This window comes from Lynx canadensis, chromosome B2 (genome assembly GCF_007474595.2).
Source record: "Lynx canadensis isolate LIC74 chromosome B2, mLynCan4.pri.v2, whole genome shotgun sequence".
NCBI lineage: Eukaryota > Metazoa > Chordata > Mammalia > Carnivora > Felidae > Lynx > Lynx canadensis.
In genome coordinates, this window is record NC_044307.1 from 107,495,593 (window position 1) to 107,521,580 (window position 25,988).

The following is a 25,988-nucleotide window of genomic DNA, read 5'->3' on the forward strand; positions in this document are numbered from 1 at the left end:
TTGGTTTCTGAAAATAGTTTCCCTTGTGAGTTTTAAAATCCTTAATGGCTGGGGCGCCTGGGTGGCTCAGTCGGTTAAGCGTCCGACTTCAGCTCAGGTCATGATCTTGCGGTTTGTGAGTTCGAGCCCCCTGTTGGGCTCTGTGCTGACAGCTCAGAGCCTGGAGCCTGCTTTGGATTTTGTGTCTCTCTCTCTATCTGCCCCTCCCCTACTCGCACTCTGTCTCTCTCTCTCAAAAATAAACATTAAAAAATTTTTTTGTTTAAATCCTTAATGGCTTCTGAAGCCATTATGGATACTACCACCAAATGAATTATGCGCAATATACCATCTGAAATAATTTAGCAGAAATGGTTATCAAAGAGACACCCCCCATGCATTACCAAAATAAAAGGAGAGAGGGGAACTGAAATAAAGGCACAGGTAGCAAAAGATCTAGGATGGAATGAGAAAGACTGATGAGAGTTTATTCGTTTTTTAAGTTTTATTTATTTATTTTGAGAAAGAGAGAGAGGAGCAGAAAGAAAAGGAAAAAGAGAATCCCAAGGAGGCTCCATGGTCAGCACGGAGCCCGATGTGAAACTTGATCTCACGACTGCAAGAATGATCATGACCTGAGCTGAAATCAAGAGCTAGACACTTAACCGACTGAGCCACCCACGCACCCTGAGATTTTATTCTTTTAATTTTCCATGCATTTCCTTTCTCCCAATCTGTTTCAAAAGAGGGCACATAAAAGGAAAAACCTATAACCATGTATAAATGTATCCTCTATTTCATTAGTTCACATTTTTCAAACTACCTCTAGTACTGTAAACAAGGGATAAAACAGTTTTTGAAGAACCTGTCTCCTCACCCTTGGCTTCCAAAATGAGCTTTCACACATGTTGGGATAATATGAAATACGACCCTGGGCTTTAGTTTCGAAATATACTTCTAAATGTACTTTGTTAGTATTTTTTAATTTGAAAAAAAAGAGGATGGATTGTATTAATTTTTCGGGCTAGTCAGAATTTTCAATTTCTCCAAAAGTGGGCCTGCCAAACAAAGCTAAGTGTATAGCTTGAAAATACTCCCAAGGTATATTAAAAGGGTTCTTACATGTGTATCTTCAAATCTTAAGATTTTACAAATAATAGAGAATCAATAAGAAAGAGTTATAAAGAAACAGCCTTTGTTCCTGGGAAGGAGACTCTAAATCTTTGGAGTCTTTATTATTAATGAGCTCCCTGGAAAACTCTCGTATTTATGAGAACGAGGTGACTCACAGGCTCTAGATAGCAGCTTTAGGATGGTGAGGGACTATTCACCAGAAAGCCAACCATGTTACTGGAGGTCTGTGACTCTGAGCCAATCTAACCGCCAGGGAGAGGAGGAGCCTGGTGACCAAGTTCAATCACACAGCCAATGATTTAATCAATTGTGCCTACACAATGAAACTCCAATAAAAATTCTGGGAACTCACCAGATTTGTAGCCAGTTGGTTAGAAGTGTGGATATCCTGGTGATGCCACCTTCAGACTGGCATCTGAAGATAGGCAGTCTTGTTGGGGACTGTGTGCCCTTAAAGCTGTGGAGTCTGATGCTAACTTAGGGTATTAGTGTCAAAACTGAATTGTAGTACAGAAGGTGGGACTGAACTACAATATGACTCTTGGAACAACAAAAGTTTGAAAGGTGCAGATCCACTGATATGCAGATTTTTTTCAACAAATAACATATTATACCATTAAATGTTCTTCTTCCTTATGATTTTCTTAATAACATTTTCTTTTCTCTAGTTTAAGACTACAGTATGTTATACATACAATATATGTGTTGATTGACTATGTTATCAGGAAGGCTTCAGGTCAACAGTAGGCTATTAGCACTTAGGTTTGGGGGAAGTAAACAGTTATACATGGATTTTCAACTGTGCAGAAGGATCAGAGTCCCTAACCACCACGCTGTTCAAGGTCAAATGTAAATTTAGAAATTGATTCTATAATACTATATGCCTAGGTATAAACAACCAAAATATCTTAGCTAGAAATGAACTATTAAAACTAAATGTTTAAAGCAGTTGATAAAAGTAATCAAATCTTGGGGCGCCTGGGTGGCTCAGTCAGTTGAGCAACGGACTTCGGCTCAGGTCATAATCTCACAGTTTGTGAGTTCGAGGCCCGCATCAGCCTCTATGCTGACAGCTCAGAGCCTGGAGCCTGCTTCGGATTCTGTGTCTCCTTTTCTCTCTGCCTCTCCCCCACTAATGCTGTGTCTCTCTGTCTCAGAAATAAACATTAAAAAAAAAAAAATTAAAAAAAAAGTAACCAAACCTCACTTCAACACCTGTGATGAAAAATAACTATTATTGCATTATGGAGTCCCTCTCAAAGTAAAAGACATGTACTACAAATTGCCATGAACAAAATCTCACATGTTAACTGATCAAATACCTAAGGATGGAGTTCCAATAATTTTTAATAACCATAGTATGTACATCTAGGCCTTGCTTTAATAAATCTGATCATAAACCTTAGCATGTAAAGCAATTAAAAGGATGCTATGATTTCAATAAAATAAGTATCCACACTACACCAAAGAATGCACTACTGATTTTTAAAAGCTTACTAATACAATTATGTGATTTTACTTCCACACACAATTAAATAGCAAATATACATATTGCAAACTATAAGTAGCGATAAAATGAGAATTCCCCTCTACTCTGCCAGTGTCATTTACTAATAGCATTAACTCACTGTGTCATTGCAGAAGGTTTAAGGGTGGCCTCTCTGGATCAGTCTCAAGTACAATGACTTATCCCTAAATTTTATCTGATCAATCCAGTAGCAAAAGCTGAGCAATTATAAGAACTACTAGTATCAGTAACAGCACAGGTTAACCAGCAACTTTAACCTCTTTTCCATTACAATGAAGTTATTTCCCCTTAATGAATGTTTGGTGAGTACCTATTATGAGGAATAAAATGTACAAGAAACAGTCTTCTGTGAGGGGGCTGGAGTCTACTGAGGAGAAACAAGCCCAGAAACAAAACTATCATTTGCAAATCATGTGTATGTGGCTACTATTTGCTGATGGTACTCATGCATCTGGCAGTATTAAGATTTTTAAATACACTCACTGAAGCCTCATGCTCTAAAACTCGGTATAAGAAGGGAGCTGCATAGGTAAATGCGACTAGATAAAGAAATGCAAAATTGAGCAACTTGAATTATTTTAGATTATTTCCTTAGTACCTTTCTACAGGATACAAACTTGGGAAATATATATATTTTTAATAGACTATGTTAATAATTATATGCATTTCCTACTGTCATAGACTGTTTGTGCCCCGCCCCAACAAAAATTTATATATAAATCCCAAAGCCCAATGTGATGGTGTAAGGAGATTAGGGGCCTGTGGGAGATGATTAGGTCATGAGGGCAGAGTCCTCATGAACAGAATTAGTGCCTTTATAAAAGAGGCCCCAAGGAACTCCCTCACCTCTTCTACCATGGGAGGTTGCAGGAAGAAGACAGCCATCTATGAAACAGAAAGAAGACCCTCACTAGACAATGCATCTTCTACTGGTGCCTTCAACTTGGACTTCTTCGTCTCCAGAACAAGGAGAAATAAGTTTCTGTTGTTTGTAAGCCACCCAGTCTATGATATTTTATTAAAGCAGCCCAAATGAACTAAGATACCTATTAACTTATTTATACCCAGTGGAACAGTAATTACAATGGTGTTTAAAAAATAATAAAAGTCAATAGATTCTGATTGTTTTGAGGGAGAGTACACCCATATTAATAAAATTCTGAATTTCAGTCTGCTTAAAAATATTAATTTCAAGTATGTACAGTGAAATTAAATTTCTAAGTGTACAAAACATATGTCCATCAGGGTCTATAATTACCCACTTATAAAATTCACTTGTACTAAAAATATCTAATACTTTTATACAGCCTTTTCATAAACTCAATCAAAACTATCTTCTAGAATCTTCATTCATTTATCAAATATGCAAGTGATGTCAGACGGGCAAGGCCTCCAGAGGGAGGGTGTCAGGCCCATGGCCAAGAGGGTTCTTAACTTTGTGTGGGAAAGAATTTAAGAGCTAGCCATTTAGAGAAAGGGGCAAAGATTTATTAAGTGTAGAAACAAGAAAGCTGCTACTTCACAGACAACGTAGTGGTCTCTCCTCCCAGGTGAGGAAGATGGCTCCTCTTTGTCTCTAACAAAGGGTTTTATAAGCTTGTTTTAAAATTAGCTAACCATACAGAAAGGAGCGTACTCTTTAACTTGGGGTTTTTCATTCACATTGGGCAGTTTGGTTTTTCCACTGTTTTCCAGTTTTGGAATTACCCACAGGGAACAATTTTAAGAATGTCCAACCTATGTGGCTTTTACTGCCGGAGGGAGTGGGGTCTTGTGGTTTTCTATGAGTCAGATCTTGTGACTCTTTTTTATGACTTGCTGACCTTCAGGTTAAGAGTCAGCCTAAAATCAAAATGGTTTTACTCTGGTCAACTTGTCTCTCAAGTCTTTCTTCCCTCCTGCCTCACAAGTATCAAACATTAAGCATATACTAAGTGCCAGGATCTGTTCAAGATGTTGGGAACATAGTAGAGAAAAAAGTTCAGATATCCGTGCTCTAGTTACCCTCCAGTAGATACTGCTTAATAATGGTAAATTCCTAAGCAAAATCTTTTGAAACTTCAGCTATTAAATATACTTATCTTTTTAATATCTTTTAAGTTTTATTTATCTATTTTGGGGAAGAGAGAGTGTGTGTGAGCACACAGGTGGGGGAGGGGCAGAGAGAGAGGGAGAGAGAATCCCAAACAGGCTCTGTGCTGACAGCGCACAGCCCGATGTGGGGCTTGAGCCCACAACTGTGAGATGATGACCTGAACCAAAATCAAGAGTCAGACACAACAGATTGAGCCACCCAGGTGCCCCTAAATATATTTAAAGATTTGAACTGGGATTTAATTTTAAGGCTAAAATGTCTACTACTTTATCTCAAATAAGCACATGAAAATAAGTAGTAACTAGCATTAAGAAAAAAATGTCTCCTCAATTTCCCCATTACTACACACACAGGTTTAACTAACCCTAAAGTATACATAACTTATGTAGAACTAATATACATCAAGGATAATATAATTAAAAATTAATGTTTATTGCTCAAAATAATCAGGAGACTGTCTATTAAGTACAAAAACTTTTTTCAGAGCTTTGGTACTCAAAAATGCAACATTTCTGAACTGTCCCCCCAAATTTCCAAAATTCTTATCTGTAAGTCATTTAATTTTAAACATTCATGATTTTCATAGTTTCTTTGCCTTCATATCTAAACACACTAGTTAAAAGTATTAGCACTTTAAAGTAGCTTTCCAATTTGATAGTTTCCAAGTATAAAACACAAAGATACAGCCTGTAGCTCTGACAGTTCATTAGCATTGCAGCTAACTTTCTACATATAAAAAAAAGACAGTGGAGTTTCCAAATGAGTTACTCTAACATAAATGAAAGGATGGTAGAAAACAGAAAGAACACACCAACCCTCAGTTCTGATAGGGGCTCTTTAAGGGGGTGGATGAGGGAGGGACAGAAATGAGACAGTGTATTTGTAAGATTGTATTTCTTAAACTCTAAGTAGTAGATACTATTTGTTTTAGTAATCTACATTTCTGTGTGCCTGAAATATTTAGTAAATAAGAAAATAGACTCACCGATCAATTACAATTTCTTTCTGCCTTAGCAGTCCTTCTTTTATTTTCAGCACTGATTCCCACTTACTGAAATCCTGATAGCCAGAAGGTGAATAACTTTGACGAGAGGATCCGGTCAAAACCTGCACAAATATTTATACTATTAGTACACTAGAAGTGTTTAAAAGAAATATTTATGTGTCATCTAATATTTTCCCAACGATTTTTATTAAAAAATGAGAAAACTCAACCATTGGTTTTTTTAAGACTGTCTGAAATCATACTTGCGAATACAACATAACTTGAAGAATTTCAAGAAAGTTCTGAAGTAAAAGTACAAGTCTAATGATGTAGTGACAATACAATATTTAACCTGCCTTATTACAACACTATATACAAGATTTTATTCTCATCTTGTAGAAGCTTTCTGTAAGTGAGATATTAATCACTCACTGCCTAGGAAGAAGTACAATGAAACAACGTACCATGGTTAGACTAGACAAACATTACTGGAAAGGTTTCTACAAGGAAATAAAAACAGTATCTGTAGTATGCTGACTTCAAATTATCATCCATCACATCACATTTAATTACATTAAAATTTCAAAAGCAAAAGTATTTTCACAAAATAATAAACATATTTAAAGAAAATATGACTTAAGCACATATGATTTGGGTGATTACTGGTCTCCAGTGTAAAGTACACAATTTAGAAAAAAATCTGCTTAGAATTGAAGAGAAATTTCAAAGATTTAAAACAAATCAATACTGATAAAAGCCAATATGACAAATACCCTCAAATTTCTGAAACAAACAAAAAGAAAACCCTAGTAAGTATGACTTAGTATAGTCAGAGATGGATTGCATCTCCTCAAAAAGATATGTTGAAGTCCTAATCCCCAAGAACCTCAAAAGGTAACCTAATTTGGAAACAGGGTCTTTACAGTAATCAAGTTAAGATGAAGTCCCCGGGGGAAGGGGGGATGCCTGGGTAGCTCAGTCAATAAGTGTCCAACTTTGGCTCAGGTCATGATCTCACGGCTCATGGGTTCAAGCCCCATGTCAGGCTCTGTGCTACCAGCTCAGAGCCTGGAGCCTGCTTTGGATTCTGTGTCTCCCTGTCTGCCCCTCCCCTGCTCACACTCTGTCTCTCTCTCAAAAATAAACAAACATTAAAAAAATTTTTTTTTAAAGATTAAGTCACTGGGGTGAGCCCTAATCCAATATGATTAGGATTGGGGAATCCAGTATGATTCCCCAAACTGTGTAATGGGGAAATTTGAACACAAATTCTATGCAAAGAGATACAGAAAGAACACCATTTGAAGATGAAAGCAGAGATTGTAGTGATGCATCTAAACGTCAGCAACATAAAAGACTGCCAGCAAGCCACTAGAACTCAGCCTGGAACAGATTTTTCTTCACAGCCCACAGAAGGAACCAACTCAGCCAACACCTTGATTTTGGACTTGTAACTTTCAGAACTGTGAGACAATAAATTTGTTGTGGACGCTACCCAGCTGTGTCCTTTGTGCAGCTCTAGGACACTAATACAATTGATAAATCAAGTAGGAACATAAATTCCTTGGCAGGATAAATAATCCTATAGAAACACTCCAAAGCAACTTTAGAAGAATTCAAACATTCAGTGATATTTTATCCTTTGTTTTCCAAAGATGCTACTGGCAAGACCTATTTCTGAAGAAACCACTAATTGTGTGACATCAACTAGTCCCATATTAACCCGTTCAATTAAGATGGTTTTCGGGGCGCCTGGGTGGCGCAGTCGGTTAGGCGTCCGACTTCAGCCAGGTCACGATCTCGCGGTCCATGGGTTCGAGCCCCGCGTCAGGCTCTGGGCTGATGGCTCAGAGCCTGGAGCCTGTTTCCGATTCTGTGTCTCCCTCTCTCTCTGCTCCTCCCCGTTCATGCTCTGTCTCTCTCTGTCCCAAAAATAAATAAATGCTGAAAAAAAAATTTTTTAATAAAAAAAAAAAAAGATGGTTTTCAAGTATACTAGGATAGGATGTTTCAGGCAGAAGACAGAACAAGATGAACAGACTAGGAAGGACAGAAACCAGGAGATAACAGGGAACATAACTTTGTCAGATGAGCAGATATTTGGAGTGTAAGTGACACATAACAATATATAGCCAGGTTAGTCAGAGATCCTTCTCTGAATTTCATTCTTTCCTTTGCCTAACATACAACCCAGACTGATAATCAGCCATATGCCCTAGTAAAGATACATCAGTTGCTACAGTACTCAAGTTTTTTTTACCGTGGTTGGTAACTAGCTGTTGTCCAAACCCCCAAAGGTCCTCTCCACTATCCAGGCCACTCCTCAGAACTCTCCATCATCCAACAAATGAAGAGTTACTTCTTGACATTAAAAGGGGCCTTCAGGGGCGCCTGGGTGGCGCAGTCGGTTAAGCGTCCGACTTCAGCCAGGTCACGATCTCGCGGCCCGTGAGCTCGAGCCCCACTCAGGCTCTGGGCTGATGGCTCGGAGCCTGGAGCCTGTTTCCGATTCTGTGTCTCCCTCTCTCTCTGCCCCTCCCCCGTTCATGCTCTGTCTCTCTCTGTCCCAAAAAAAATAAAAACGTTGAAAAAAAAATTAAAAAAAAAAAAGGGGGGCCTTCAATATGCTCCATCCATAAATGGCATCCTTTCTGATTGGTTGGTTCCCTGCAGTAGTCAACCCTCCAAAAATTTTCCATCTCAGAACTACCTACCAGCTTGTATTTAGTTGGCAGAACTGAAATTCAAACAGGGGCACCCCAACAAAAGAGCATGTGTTCTTAAGGAAATTGTTACACTGCTTCTACTATGGCCTAAATAAGGTATTCACAAAATATCCTATCATGAGAGTTGAAAACATTTTTGATAGTAACTGCTCTTAGGAGCTAAAAGAGAATTCCGCACCATAAACAATATTGCTGAAATTATGAGAAAGTCTCTACTTATTGCAACTCCATATTACTTAATGACTACCAATTTAGTGGGTTAAGTCACTTGATTAAATTTATTTTGTCAAATTATAGCTCAAACAGGAATTCATTAAAACTAGTAAAAGCTAATAAGCAAAATAAAAAACCATCTCAACAATTCCAAAACTCAATGTAAGATTTGGAAATTATCAAATTAATGATTTGGTAAGCCATTTGTGCTATAACACTAAACATTTCATTATTTGATGACTAAAAATGAATATACACTTTACATATATATTGAGTTATATATTAATATCCTGATGTCAATAGACAGATATTTAAATAATGGTTTTTGTATATTGTTATCATGACAAAAAAAAATCTCAGGTATAGTTTCTTCTTACAAAGACTTAAGAAAGGCTCCTCCATTTCTGATTACCACATGTCAGGAACGACTGATACTATAATACTGAAGCTATCTTTACCTTCTATATCTCGTTCCTATTTCAATAAGACAAATGCCCACAGCTCAAAAAAGTAAAAAAAAAAAAAAAAAAAAAAAAAAAAAGTAAAAACAACAACAAAAACAACACAAAAGCCCAGGCAAGAGATGATGAACTACTCTACTCTTGATATGTCTTCTGCTAAAGAATTTCCCTATGGCTGACAATTCCCTAATGAGAAGGCTTTTCTTGTTTGAAATACTTCTTGGTATCAAGAAAGAGAGTAAAGAGAACGAAAAAGTAGGTTTGCAAGAGAAAAGCAAATAAGAATAGTTTTGAAGAGAAAAGCAAATAACGATACTGCCTGGCTTACAGCACCTGAATCATTGGCAGAATGGACTGCTAAAGCACTTACCAAACACTTCCATGAATATACACAAAACAACATGAAAATTTATTCTTCTGATTTGTAGCTCCCTTGATCTAAACTCTTTGGAAAACAAATCAAAATTGAGCTATGAAACTGAGCAAACAGAAATAAAGGAAAAAAAGAACAGCTTCCCTTATAACAAAGATGCATTAACATTTAAAAATTGCTAAAAGAGTAAATATTAAAAGTTTCATAATGGAGTGCCTGGCTACCTCCGCCGGTCAAGTGTCCGACTCTTGATTTTGGCTCAGGTCACGATCTCATGATTCATTAGATCAAGTCCCGTGTCAGGATCTACGCTAACAGCGTGGAGTTTGCTTGGGATTCTCTCCCTCTCTCTTCCCCTCCTGCGCTCACTCTGTCTCTCAAAATAAATTTTGTACAAAATAATCCTATGCTAACTTCCGTCAGATTTCTTTTAGCCTTGCCAAGACTGAAGTCTGAACTGCTTCAAGTTATTTTCATCAGTTGTATGGTGACGGATGGTAACTGGACATAATGGTGACCATTTCATAGCATATACAAATATCAAATCATTATGTTATACACCTGAAACTAATATGTTAAATGTCAATTATACCTCATTTTTTAAAAAATGTAACAAAGAATTACCAAATCAGCAGCATGATAGTCTTCCTTACTGAACCTTAACTCTAACTCATAAAAGATTAAAAAGAAGAACAAAATCTGACACACAACTAAATGTTATAGGTAAACTTAAAAGCAATTTTTAAATTTCATTAGTTGTTCCTTTTCTTTAATAGTAAAGCATTGTTTATATTCTATGCAAAATCATAAAGGTACAGGGGTGCCTGGGGGGCTCGATCAGTTAAGTGTCTGATTCTTGATTTTGGCTCAGGTCATGAGATCAAGCCCCAGTTTTAAATATTTGTAGTCTCATATATATACTACACATATACAATATGAGCCCCGTGTCAGGACAAGCTCATGCTTGTGCTCTCTCTCAATATAAATGAATGAATGAGTGAATGAATGAATGAATGAAATGAAATAAATTTTTAAAATATCATAAAGGTACAATGGCTGCCTTGCTAGTTGAGACTTCACAATATGATTTTTTTACAAAATCTTTTAAAACTCTACTTCAGGTCGAATTTTATAACTTTGTTTAATATGGTTTTATTATATAATGATATGACCTTGTTATAAAAGCCTTAGATGAAAAAGTCTCCATAATTGTCATTTTTAATGACAGGCATATATAAACAAAATTTTATGACATAGGAAAATTATATGAAATTTAAAAATCAGGGCTCATAATTAAAGTTTTATTGGAACATAGCCATGTTCATTCTTTTAAAATTATCTATGGCTGCTTTCCCCATCAAAGTTGGGTAGTTGCAAAAGAGACTGCATCTCTCTCTCTCTCTCTCTCATATATATGCAAAGAATACTTTAAACTGTATTTAATATATACAGCATATCAATAAATCTAAAATTTTACATGAAATTGCAAACTTTTTGAGAAAATAACAATTACCAAAAGTGAGTCTACTACTTATTACATCAGGTAGTAATTTATAGGTAGTTTCTACCTAAATGTTAAGAAAAGATAAAACAGTGCAAAAGAAAAATTTTGAGAAACACAGTAAGGGAAGGCTTGAAGAATAATAATAAAGCATGTTATCAACTAAGATTTAAAATACACTTCGCAGCAAATGCAGAAATTCACATTAAAACAGTACCACCATTTTAAAAACACACTTCTAAATAATACATAGGTTGACTGAATGAAATTGTAAATATATCAGAATTTGTGAGATGTAGCTAACACAGGACCAAGAAAAGAATTTATAGCACTAAATCATTAAATTAGAGAAATGGTCTCAACTCAGTGATCTAAACTCCCATCTTCAGAAACTACAAAATATACGCCAAAGAAACCAGATGGAAGAAAACAAGGGTAAGAACAGAAATCCACTAGGTTTTTTTTGTTTTTTGTGTTTTTTTTAACATTCATTTTTGAGAGACAGAGCGTGAATGAGGGAGGAGCAGAGAGAGATGGAGACCCAGAATCTAAAGCAGGCTCCAGGCTCTGAGCTGTCAGCACAGAGTCAAACTCATGAACTGCAAGATCATGACCTGAGCTGAAACAGACACTTAACTGATTGAGTCACCCAGAAGCCCAGAAATCCACTAGGTTTAAAACATGAAACAAATACACAAAAGTCAATGGGGCCAAAAAAATGCAAATTCTTTCAATAAAATTGACAAAACTGGCTAGACTGAAAAAGAAAAAAGGGAGAAGATGCAAATGACCAATATTAGGAATGAAACAAAAGATATCACTACAGATCCTGTAGATATGATGAAAAAAAAAAAAAACGGGAATTATTAGGAGGAACTCTACACACACAAATTGAACCACCAGTGAAATGGGCAAACTTCTCAAAGAGTACAAACTATCAAAATGCATCCAGTATGAATTGGATCATTGAATAGCTCTGAAACTATAAGAGTAATTGAATGTAGAGATTAAAAACAACAACAAAACTCCTGAAAAAAGAAATCTCTAGGCAAACAGTTTCATTGTAGAATTCCACTGAACATTTAAAGAATTAACACCAATCTTCCACAAACTCAGAAGAGTGAACATTTCCCCACACATTTTATGAGATTGGCAATATTACTCTGATATCAAAGCCAGAGAAACAGGGAAAAGAAAACTACAAATCATCATCCCTCATAAACATAAATATAAAAGTTCTTAACAAAATCAATTAAAATAGACATATGGATAGATAATATGACCTAGGTTTACCACAGGAATGCAACTTATCACATTAATAGAATAATTTTTAAAACCTAAAATAACTTTACCAAGGTTGCACAATTCAAGAGCAACATAAAATAATAATTCTATGTGTAGCATATAAACAATTATAAATTTAATTTTTTAATATAATTTATATCCATGAGATAAAAACTTTAACAATACACATGGCAAGATCTGTACATTGAAAACTATAAAATATCACTAAAACATTATGAAAAACTATTTTTAAAAAGGAGAGATGTACGGGGCGCCTGGGTGGCGCAGTCGGTTAAACGTCCGACTTCAGCCAGGTCACGATCTCGCGGTCCGTGAGTTCGAGCCCCGCGTCAGGGTCTGGGCTGATGGCTCAGAGCCTGGAGCCTGCTTCCGATTCTGTGTCTCCCTCTCTCTCTGCCCCTCCCCCGTTCATGCTCTGTCTCTCTCTGTCCCAAAAATAAATAAACGTTGAAAAAAAAAATTTTTAAAAAGGAGAGATGTACTTCAGTATTAAGATATCCTTTGTCTCTACACTGATTTATAGATTAATCACAAACCAAATTAAAATCCAAGCAGATGTTTTAGAAGTTGACAAGCTGATTCTAAAATTTCTGTGGAGGGGCGCCTGGGTGGCGCAGTCGGTTAAGCGTCCGACTTCAGCCAGGTCGTGATCTCGCGGTCCGTGAGTTCGAGCCCCGCGTCAGGCTCTGGGCTGATGGCTCAGAGCCTGGAGCCTGTTTCCGATTCTGTGTCTCCCTCTCTCTCTGCCCCCCCCGTTCATGCTCTGTCTCTCTCTGTCCCAAAAATAAATAAACGTTGAAAAAAAAAAATAAAAAAAAATAAAATTTCTGTGGAAATTTAAGAAAGTTAAGAGCTTACAATATTTGATTTCAAGACTTATTATTATAAAGCTGCAATATTCATGAGAGTGGGGTATTAACATAAAGATAGATGAATGGAACAGAATAAAGATCTACAACAGACCTACCCATAATGGTCAACTGATCTTTTTTCTTTTTAATTAAATTTTTGAGATAATTATAGATACACATACAGTTATAAGAAATAATGCAGTGAGCTCCCATGTATACTTACCCAGCTTCTCTAATGGTAATGTTTTGCAAAACTCTATCACCACCAGAATATTGACACAGCCAAGATGCAAAACATTTCCATCACCACAAAAGAATTCTTCTCATTGGCCTTCACCCCCCCACCAGTTTTATACAGATTTAACCTACACAATGTTAAATAACATAATATTTATTATTTATTAAAAACATTAAATATTATTATTTAAATATTATTTAACATTGTGTACATTGTGTAGGTTTAAGACATACAACTGCTGAATTGATAATGACCCCAAAAGAGTTAGCTAACACCTTCACCACCTAACAAAATTACTATGTTTGTTTTTCCTTGTGAGGAGAACATTTAAGATACTCTTTCAGCACGTTTCAAGTATATCATACAGTATTATTAATTATAATAACCATGCTGTACATCAAATTTCCAGACTTAATTTGTCTTATAATTTTTTAGTGTATACTTTTTTTCCAATATATGAAATTTATTGTCAAATTGGTTTCCATACAATACCCAGTGCTCATCCCAAAAGGTGCCCTCCTCAATACCCATCACCCACCCTCCCCTCCCTCTCACCCCCATCAACCCTCAGTTTGTTCTCAGTTTTTAAGAGTCTTATGCTTTGGCTCTCTTCCACTCTAACCCTTTTTTTTTTCCTTCCCCTCCCCCATGGGTTTCTGTTAAGTTTCTCAGGATCCCCCTAACCTATGGTATCTGTCTTTCTCTGTATGACTTATTTCACTTAGCATAACACTCTCCAGTTCCATCCACGTTGCTACAAAGGGCCATATTTCATTCTTTCTCATTGCCACATAGTACTCCATTGTGTATATAAACCACAATTTCTTTATCCATTCATCAGTTGATGGACATTTAGGCTCTTTCCATAATTTGGCTATTGTTGAGAGTGCTGCTATAAACATTGGGGTACAAGTGCCCCTATGCATCAGTACTCCTGTATCCCTTGGGTAAATTCCTAGCAGTGCTATTGCTGGGTCATAGGGTAGGTCTATTTTTAATTTTTTGAGGAACCTCCACACTGTTTTCCAGAGTGGCTGCACCAATTTGCATTCCACCAACAGTGCAAGAGGGTTCCCGTTTCTCCACATCCTCTCCAGCATCTACAGTCTCCTGATTTGTTCATTTTAGCCACTCAGACTGGTGTCAGGTGATATCTCAGTGTGGTTTTGATTTGTATTTCCCTGATGAGGAGTGACACTGAGCATCTTTTCATGTGCCTGTTGGCCATCTGGATGTCTTCTTTCGAGAAGTGTCTATTCATGTTTTCTGCCCATTTCTTCACTGGGTTATTTGTTTTTCGGGTGTGGAGTTTGGTGAGCTCTTTATCGATTTTGGATACTAGCCCTTTGTCCGATATGTCATTTGCAAATATCTGTTCCCATTCCGTTGGTTGCCTTTTAGTTTTGTTGGTTGTTTCCTTTGCAGTGCAGAAGCTTTTTATCTTCATAAGTTCCCAGTAATTCATTTTGCTTTTAATTCCCTTACCTTTGGGGATGTGTCAAGTAAGAAATTGCTGCGACTCAGGTCAGAGAGGTTTTTTCCTGCTTTCTCCCCTAGGGTTTTGATGGTTTCCTGTCTCCCATTCAGGTCCTTTATCCATTTTGAGTTTATTTTTGTGAATGGAGTGAGAAAGTGGTCTAGTTTCAATCTTCTGCATGTTGCTGTCCAGTTCTCCCAGCACCATTTGTTAAAGAGACTGTCTTTTTTCCATTGGATGTTCTTTCCTGCTTTGTCAAAGATGAGTTGGCCATATGTTTGTGGGTCTAGTTCTGGGGTTTCTATTCTATTCCATTGGTCTATGTGTCTGTTTTTGTGCCAATACCATGCTGTCTTGATGATGACAGCTTTGTAGTAGAGGCTAAAGTCTGGGATTGTGATGCCTCCTGCTTTGGTCTTCTTCAAAATTACTTTGGCTCTTCAGGGCCTTTTGTGGTTCCATATGAATTTTAGGATTGCTTGTTCTAGTTTCGAGAAGAATGCTGGTGCAATTTTGATTGGGATTGCATTGAATGTGTAGATAGCTTTGGGTAGTATTGACATTTTGACAATATTTATTCTTCAATCCATGAGCATGGAATGTTTTTCCATTTCTTTATATCTTCTTCAATTTCCTTCATAAGCTTTCTACAGTTTTCAGCATATAGATCTTTTACATCTTTGGTTAGATTTATCCCTAGGTATTTTATGCTTCTTGGTGCAATTGTGAATGGGATCAGTTTCTTCGTCTTTCTGTTGCTTCATTATTAGTGTATAAGAATGCAACTGATTTCTGTACATTGATTTTGTATCCTGCAACTTTGCTGAATTCATGTGTCAGTTCTAGCCGACTTTTGGTGGAGTCTATCAGATTTTCCATGTATAATATCATGTCATCTGCAAAAAGTGAAAGCTTGACTTTATCTTTGCCAATTTTGATGCCTTTGATTTCCTTTTGTTGTCTGATTGCTGATGCTAGAACTTCCAACAGTATGTTAAACAACAGCGGTGAGAGTGGACATCCCTGTCGTGCTCCCGATCTCAGGGAAAAAGTTATCAGTTTTTCCCCATTGAGGATGATGTTAGCTGTGGGCTTTTCATAAATGGCTTTTATGATGTTTAAGTATGTTCCTTCTATCCCGACTTTCTGAAGGGTTTTTATTAAGAAAGTTGCTGAATTTTGTCAAATGCGTTTTCTGCATCGATTGACAGGATTGTATGGTTCTTATCTTTTCTTTTATTAATGTGATGTATCACGTTGATTGATTTGCGAATGTTGAACCAGCCCTGCATCCCAGGAATGAATCCCACTTGATCATGGTGAATAATTTTTTTATATGCTGTTGAATTCGATTTGCTAGTATCTTATTGAGAATTTCTGCATCCATATTCATCAGGGATATTGGCCTGTAGTTCTCTTTTTTTACTGGGTCTCTGTCTGGCTTAGGAATCAAAGTAATACTGGCTTCATAGAATGAGTCTGTACTTTTTGGCCAACATCTCTTCACTTCCCCACCCTTCAGTCTTTGGTAACCACCATTCGAGTCTGTTTCTATGAGTTTGGCTTTTTTAGATTACACATAAAAGTGACATCATAAAGTATTTGTCATTCATTGAATTCACTAACCAAAAGAAGGGAAACCTTATGTCTACAAAGACCTATAGGCAAATGTGCATTGATAATTACCCCAAACTAGAAACAACCTGTATGTCCATTAAATCGACAAATGGTATGAACAAACTGTCCTACATCTATAAAATGCAATAGGACTCAACAATAAAACAAATGATATATGCAACACATGGATGAATCACAAAAACATTACACTGAGTAAAAGAAGCCATACTCAAAAGGTTACACACTGGTGGATTTTATTTATATGATATCTGGAAAGAGCAAATCTATGGAGACAGGAATCAGATCACTGGTTGCCAGACCTGGGATTGGGTGTTGACTACAAAAGGAAAAAGGTAACTTTCTGGGGTAATAGAAATGTTGTACAACATGACTATTAAGACATACATGTCTATATACATTTTTCAAGACTCCAACTATACATTTTTAAAGGTTCAATTTCACTGTATATAAGTTACACCTCATAATTCTATTTAAAATAGGTGTATTTTGTTTCTTAAGTACCTCAATAAAATTGATTTTTCTAAAAATAGTTACAAGTAAATATGTACATATATCCCATTCAACAATACTAGAAGTAAAAGAATTTATCATGAATTTGAAACAATCCAAATGTGTGTCAACAAATAGTATGTTCTATAGGTATAGAACATAATACTACTCAGTATGTTCTATAGGTATAGAACATAATACTATACTATCTGTTGAGTACAGATACTCAACACATGGATGAGATTCAGAGACATTATATGAGGCCAAAGAATTCAGATAAAGAACCGTACATATTCAATGATAATAAAAGCCAGAACAGTGAAGATGCATGGGATGTTACTACACTATACAAAGAGGGTCATGTTAAATTTATTGGGCATTGGAAATTTTTATATCTTCACTTGAGTGGTGTATATACATTATTAAATAGAATCTTCACTTGAGTGGAGTGTATACATTATTAAATAGAATGAAGCTATTATTACATGGTAAGACCAATTACAGTTATATACTTTACTGTATATATGTTAGACTTATGTTAGACAAAAACCATATATGTATATGTTAGACAAAAACCATACATATCACCTATATTTTATTTCTCTCTCTCTCCCATAGAGTAGGGCTAAGGGGAAATGAAGGCCTTGTTTGCTAGGGGAGAATACTTAAGTACTCAAAGGTACACTGTAGAGAATACAATATACTATCCTGAATATTATTTCATATCTCTTCTTCACTTTGGGGCTATCTTACATCTACAAATAATCAAGAGATAAAACACCAGATGAAGTAAATATAGTACACCAAGAATGCAAGAACAAACTGATAATGAAGAGTAGCAGAATATGCCACCCCATTATTTTGAGCCACAGGCACTTAAAAACAGCAAATGTTGGGAGAGGCTTTCTCTGAACTCCATTATGTGCCTAAAGACAGATCCCCCAAAAAGATCTCAATTATCATAAATCCCCTCCTTGGAAACTTCATCAACCAGGGGAGGACTGACACTTATCATGGAAGATGAGACTTGTAACAGACAATGACTGCACTCAGACAAACTTTCTCACAGACTATCATAGCTCCCATCTATTCTTCTTAGGGCCCATGCATCTTTCCTAAAAATCATTTACTCTCCCCTTAGAGGCCTATATCTTACCCCTACTTTCCTCATTAAAATGATATTTAATCCTGAATTCCAAATCTGCTTCTTAATGACTTCCTCATTTTCCCCTATGTATCTTCCATGGGTATATGATGTATACATACTGATAAACCTGTTTTTCTCTTATTAATCTGTCTTTTACTACAATAGTCTCAGCCAAGAACTCAGAAAGGTGGAGGAAAAATTATTTTTCCTCCCCTACAACAACCTACAACCTGATTCTTAAGAGTTGTTAATACTCCACAACAAAGAAGGCTTCTTTTAAGACAGAGGACAACCTGCTCCCTCATATGAAGAGAGGAAAATATTTTATATTCAAATAACCTCTCCCCTATTGCCCATTAGTAACACATTTTTATCCCAAGTAGTTAGAAAACAATGAAGAATTTCTATTCTATAAAATCACAACTGGACATGAGAGGCATAGTATTTTGTGGCAATTATATATGTTAGTAAAATACACATTTTTACCATATTCCAGAAAACATAGGTACTGCTTTGATAGAAGGTGAATAAGACACACTGAAGAGAGTTTTGAATATTTCTAGAAAAAAATATATATTAAAATTCACATATCAATAAAATAGAAAATTGCTGTTGTGATATTGTTCTACTTAGAATTTCAAACAGTCAGTCATGTTTCTATGTGACTATAGCCAATATAAGTAATCAAGGAGACATTGATAACTTCATATATCGTTTATATTTATAGGCTATGAATAATAATAAAACTTTAACTAGACATGAACATTAAATCTAAAAGATAATTATAAAGGCACGTAACTGTGTGAGCTAATTTGAAATATAGAACAGAAAGGATGTCATCAAAGTAATGAACATTTCAAAATCTGTGCAGGTCAAACAAGGACACTTTTCACAAGTAAACATTTTTCAGACATATTTGGGATTAAAAAGTATTTTATATTCAAATTACCAAACTCAAGGAAAAAGTAGAATTTACCTAAAAATGCCGAAGATACATTATTGCAATTGTGCTTTACAGAAGAAAACAGTAATTTCCTGGTCAAAGAAGAATCATCACTCTTCTGCATCTAGACCCCAACCACCCAGATTTATAGACCCATAATACATATATAGGCATTTCTTATTGTAAACAGCCAATTCCACTCCATAATTGAATAGAGATAGCAGGCATCCACAACCCCAAATACATGCTACTTAGATGAAATCCAGATGCTGTGAAAACTTGCCAAAATATGTCACTTAATGGTCAAACATGCTTCTAAAATAAGCGTACCATACTGCAGCTGAAAATAGCTCAAAATTCTTTGGCCTCAGCTTGGACAAATACTGTTAAATTTAGATAATCTAGTGCTACCACACTTAACTGCAACACAGCCTCTGCAATTCTTCAAGTTCGTTATCTCCTTCATTTGCCTTTGTTCCTTAGCTCGTTTGTTCATCACTCATAACATGTCATACAACACAGTAAATCTTCCTGTTTCTTGGAATTGGTCTATCTGAAGCAATATCCTACAAGTGCTTTTTGGTAAAACAATCATGATACTTCACCCAAAAGTAAATTCACAAAACTCAGTAAGGAAGATGAAAAAAACCTACTAATTACATAGAATTCAGACAACTTCTATTCACCAAGAGTAGGAAAAACATGGATTATATGATTACTTAAAAAAAAAAAACCTGTACATTAAAAAAAAAATATTATATACTATATTATTATTACTAAAAGAAATGTGCACTTACTTAAAAATCTATATCTTAAAGCCCATGTAATTATTTAGAGTGTATTACTACAAATTTTCTCTAACAAAATTCAAACCAAAAGATCATATTTAAAAAACATTCTATCTATAACCTCTTCCTAGTGAACAACTATAAACCGAAGTCTGCATCTTGACTTCTGAAATTTAAATTATAGAAGGAACTGCATTTTAATAATCTCATTATTTCTTCAATTTGTCTTTATTACTAATTCTATAATGCTAGCTATCTTTGCCATCCTAATATGCTTTACTAAATAATAATGCAAATATACTGAGTAACTTCAAGGGCAAAAACCCTGAAAAAAATTGTAAGAACAAACCTGATGAGAGGAAAGGAATACACACCTATATATCTTAAAAATACATGTGTCTGAAAATAATGAGAATCCTAAAAATATTACCTATTTCCACCTTGCTAAACAACCAAATTACTATTAAATTAACTTTTCTTTTAGAAGAAGCGACATTTTTCCTCTCAAAGATCAAACTGCTTTCTGTGCGATCTTTGTTAGTGTTACCATGTTTTCAGAAAATGCCAACTGGGTGGCTCAGTAGGCCGAGCGTCCAACTTCCACTCAGGTCATGATCTCACAGTTCCTGAGTTCTAGCCTCACACCAGGCTCGCTGTTGTTGGCCTGCCAATGCAGAGCCATCTTCGGATCCTCTGCCCCTCCCCTGCCTGTGCTCTGTCAAAATTAAATAAACGCTTAAAAATAAATAATTAATTAATAAAATGCCAGCAAAGGAATGATCCACCATGAAACATGATCTCATTACAGTCATAATTCAAAAGTGAAGGGAGAAATGGTACATCCAAGATTAAGGAGCAAATCATTTTCCTTAAGTAAATCAATTAGAAGACTAAAAAAAAAATAATAAAGCTTAAGTCTTCAAATTTAATCATTAAAACAGAATGTAGCCTTATCCAAACCCTTTATAATTTACTTTTTAAAAATTTAAGATAAAATATATTAACAGCAGAATTTAATAAATTTAATTTAATTGTAATTAATAAACCTGACAGCTTCAGCTTTGGTAACCAAACTGAAAAAAAAAAAAAATATATATATATATAACTGATAACTTATGAAAGGGATACTGCATGAAATGGAAATAGAAAGAAGTCTATCAAAATGAGATATTTAATATAATGTGGGTCTATCTGGGATCTTAGCCAAGGGTATATTTAACAAATATACACACTATAGAACCAGAATCTACTAAAACGGAGCTGTAACATAAGCACTAACAAATTTCATTTATTTTTAAAAGCAGGTTACCAAAATATGTTTTATTCAAGTTGTTTATCGTATTTTACCATCAAGAGATAAAAGAAAAATACATAATAGATGTGTTTTAGGACCAAAGCACTGTCTACATTATTTTAAAATGTACAAAAGGATTTTTCTAAAAGGACAAAAACAACTGTTAATGATGGTTATCTTGTGGAGAGAGAGGAAGGAGGCTTTTACTTTGTATCAGTTGGATTATTTGACTTTGCTTACCATCCACATACTTTTTCTTTTCTAACAGTACAGCTATGGGCCATTCCATGTTTTCTTTTCCTAGATGTTAAGAATACTGTTTTTAAAAAATATTTCAAAGGTCGACAATGGAAAATATTCTCAGGGCAAAGTTGTTGAGAGGAGTTAGAGTCCTCTCTATGTTAGAGCATAAAACATGAGCAAGTTGATTGCTATTCAATTTAAATATCCCTTCACATTGTTTTCTAAAAAATTGTTAGAATCAGAAATATTAGAATTTTTTAAAATCCTGAGTCCAGTTCAACACCTGGCCCACAGCACACAATCAGCCAAATGAATGTGAATAACTACAGTCCTTCAAATATTTTTCAGACATCAAAACAATTTGTAAATATTTCCAACAGCACAAACAGGTATTATAATTAGAATATCACAAAACTAATTATGACAGTGGTTCCTTTCCCAGTTTAATCTGGATCATAAACCATGCCCTATTCTTTTATAATCTCTGGTACTCACAGAACTTGTGCTAAATACTGAGTGATCTAAAAATTTATAATTACTTGGGGTGCCTGGGGTGGCTCAGTCGGTCAAGCGGCTGACTTCAGCTCAGTTCATGATCTCAAGGGTTCGTGAGTTCGAGCCCTGCTTCGGGCTCTGTGCTGACAGCTCAGAGCCTGGACTCTTCTTTGGATTCTGTGTCTCCCTCTCTCTCTGCCCCTCCCCTGCTCACACTCTGTCTCTCTCTCTCTCTCTCTCTCTCTCTCTCTCTCTCTCTCAAAAATAAACAAACATTTAAAAAAACTAAAAGTTAATAATTACAAAAAGCTATCATCTCTCAAATTATGACTACTTAAAATCTCATTATATTTAATAGCAATAATATACATTATAAAAAGAAATATATACACTTTAAAGATTATAGTTCAAAGATCAGTTCATAAACTTACATGTGAATAAAAATATTTTCCTGCCCTTGATGTCTAGCCTCATTTCTTTCAGACCCAGCAATTCTATGAATAATCCACACAACTAATTTAATTTTATTTTGCATTTTAGAGATAAATTTGAAACACAGTCTTCAGTGGCCATACTGCATTCTATGTTGACGATGTGAAGTCTTAAAAGCACATTTGGTCTCTAACATTTATGACACAGATTTACAATTATACAAATATTTTCAGATATTTATTTTAAAATATTTTTAAGATATTTATTTTTTTCAAGATAGATTTAAAAACATCAATATAGTAATGCTGGAGTCAACAATCAATTCTTCAAATATCCATGATCCCAACTAAGCAATAAACCTATAAAAATGAATACATTAAAAAGAGAGGCTCATGAACAACTGTGCCAAAATTATCCTCTTGATAACAATATTAGGGCTGGTCCTAAAACCCACCTATCACCTTTGATCAGTTATTCAAAGGCAAATGCAAACAGCAGATGATGAGATACATCCTTTTGCTTTGTTACATAAGCCTTCAATTTCGAGACGGGTTTAAGGAGGAAGTACAGATGTACTGAGTTGTATCAAAACCAATGCACAACTGCACAACTCTCATTAAATTACAGATAAAAAGTTACAATGCCTAGTGGCACCTGGGTGGCTCAGTCAGTTGAGTAGCTGACTCTTGATTTTGGCTGAGGTCATGATCTCATGGTTCATGAGTTCCAGCCCTGAGTCATGAGTTCAAGTCTCATGTGCAGAGCTTGCTTGGAGTTTTTCTCTCTCTCCCTCTCTTTCTGCCCCTCCCCCATTCAATTGCTTGGGCTTTCCCAAAATAAATAAACTTAAAAGATTTTCTCCTTAAAAAAAAGTTACAATGCCTACACAAGAAGTTGAGCTTATTAATCTTTTCCACTGGGACACTTTATAGCTCTTGCTTTATAAGGTAAACCATGAATTCCACTTTTCAAAATTCCCTTCACATAACCTTTTCAAGAATGCATCTATGCTGAAAAATCAAGAGCTAATTGCATTTGTATTCCAACAACTTCAAGAGGCCTTAATACACAACTGAAGAACAGAAGCTATTTTTTTCCTTCCCCTCCCCCATGGGTTTCTGTTAAGTTTCTCAGGATCCCCCTAACCTATGGTATCTGTCTTTCTCTGTATGACTTATTTCACTTAGCATAACACTCTTCATCCAGTTCTATCCACGTTGCTACAAAGGGCCATATTTCATTCTTTCTCATTGCCACATAGTACTCCATTGTGTATATATACCACAATTTCTTTATCCATTCATCAGTTGATGGACATTTAGGCTCTTTCCATAATTTGGCTATTGTTGAGAGTGCTGCTATAAACATTGGGGTACAAGTGCCCCTATGCATCAGTACTCTTGTATCCCTTGGGTAATTTCCTAGCAGTGCTATTGCTGGGTCATAGGGTAGGTATACTTTTAATTTTTTGAGGAACCTCCACACTGTTTTCCAGAATGGCTGCACCAATTTGCATTCCCACCAACAGTGCAAGAGGGTTCCCGTTTCTCCACATCCTCTCCAGCATCTACAGTCTCCTGATTTGTTCATTTTAGCCACTCAGACTGGTGTCAGGTGATATCTCAGTGTGGTTTTGATTTGTATTTCCCTGATGAGGAGTGACACTGAGCATCTTTTCATGTGCCTGTTGGCCATCTGGATGTCTTCTTTCGAGAAGTGTCTATTCATGTTTTCTGCCCATTTCTTCACTGGGTTATTTGTTTTTTTCGGGTGTGGAGTCTGGTGAATTCTTTATAGATTCTGGATACTAGCCCTTTGTCTGATATGTCATTTGCAAATATCTGTTCCCATTCCGTCAGTTGCCTTTTAGTTTTGTTGATTGTTTCCTTTGCAGTGCAGAAGCTTTTTATCTTCATGAAGTCCCAACAGTTCACTTTTGCTTTTAATTCCCTTACCTTTGGGGATGTGTCAAGTAAGAAATTGCTGCGACTCAGGTCAGAGAGGTTTTTTCCTGCTTTCTCCTCTAGGGTTTTGATGGTTTCCTATCTCACATTCAGGTCCTTTATCCATTTTGAGTTTATTTTTGTGAATGGTGTTAAGAAAGTGGTCTAGTTTCATTCTTTCTTCTGCATGTTGCTGTCCAGTTCCCCCAGCATCATTTGTTAAAGAGACTGTCTTTTTTCCATTGGATAGTCTTTCCTGCTTTGTTAAAGATTAGTTGGCCATACTTTTGTGGGTCCAATTCTGCTGGAGTCTCTATTCTATTCTATTGGTTTATGTGTCTGTTTTTGTGCCAATACCATGCTGTCTTGATGATTACAGCTTTGTTTTTTTTTTTAACCTTTTTTTTAATGTTTATTTATTTTTGAGAGAGACAGAGACAAAGTGTGAGCAGGGGAGGGACAGAGAGAAAGGGAGACACAGAATCTGAAGCAGGCTCCAAGCTCTGAGCTATCAGCACAGAGCCCAAAGCGGGGCTCAAACCCACAAACCATGAGATCACGACCTGAGCCAGTCAGACACTTAACCGACTGAGCCAGCCAGGCACCCCAATTACAGCTCTGTAGTAGAGGCTAAAGTCTGGGATTGTGATGCCTCCCCTTTGGTCTTCTTCTTCAATATTGCTTTGGCTATTTGGGGTCTTTTGTGGTTCCATACAAATTTTAGGATTGCTTGTTCTAGCTTCGAGAAGAATGCTGGTGATTGGGATTGCACTGAATGTGTAGATTGCTTTGGGCACTATTGACATTTTAACAATATTTATTCTTCCAATCCATAAGCACAGAAAAAAAAAAAAAGTTAGAGAGGGAGAGAGCCAAACCATAAGACACTCTTAAAAACTGAGAATAAACTGAGGGTTGATGGGTGGTGGGAGGAAGGGGAAAGTGGGTGATGGGCATTGAGGAGGGCACCTGTTGGGATGAGCACTTGTATGGAAACCAATTTGACAATAAATTTCATATTAAAAATAAATAAATAAAATCTACTCTCAGAACTCATCTTGTAGTTCTGAGATGAAAAAAAAAAAAAAACAGAAGAATTATATTTTAGAGATTCTCACCTAAGGCAAAGACTTCTCTTAAATGTTGATATTATCAATGTCTTTCTATGAAAGCTCAGACCTAAATTAGGGTAAGGTTATCTCTCCCATCCTTAGTGCAGGGGCACAGTTCAAGAGGCCACTTGATCTAAACTAAAAGTGTTACTCTTTCAGCAGGTAGGGTGGCCATTCACATCATTCTGAATATTTACCAGTTTGCGTCTAACCCTCAACCAAAAAGTTCCTGTTCTTAGGTCATTTTCTCAAAGAAGTTCATCTAATTAAAAGGAAATGCTATCAACTAAATACCTAAATTTTGAAAATTATTAAATTGGATTTCACACAAATCAAATTCATTTAAGACCTTGATCATCCTTGAATAGATTAACAGTTAAAACATGTTTACAGAGCCAGGAGACTGAAAAGGACAAAGAAAGATATCAGGTTTACTCATAAAGATGTTCATCACAGTGTTTTTATGGTTTACAATGGCAAAAATTATAAATCACTAAAACCACAAAAGAGACTAATTCAATAAATTAGGTCACGTTTATATGCCAAAAATAACAGTCATTAAAATTTGTAATATATATTGTAATATATAATAACATCA

General features: G+C 35.8%; 1 protein-coding gene across 1 annotated transcript in view; it reads right to left on the reverse strand.

Annotated features, from left to right (window-relative positions):
- The window catches only part of CEP85L (centrosomal protein 85 like), a 173,712-nt gene that overhangs the window by 73,412 nt on the left and 74,312 nt on the right, over positions 1-25,988 (reverse strand). The window contains exon 4 of the mRNA XM_030316238.1: positions 5,722-5,843. Coding sequence (XP_030172098.1) covers positions 5,722-5,843 — 122 coding nt within the window. The remainder of the gene's footprint in view (positions 1-5,721; positions 5,844-25,988) is intronic.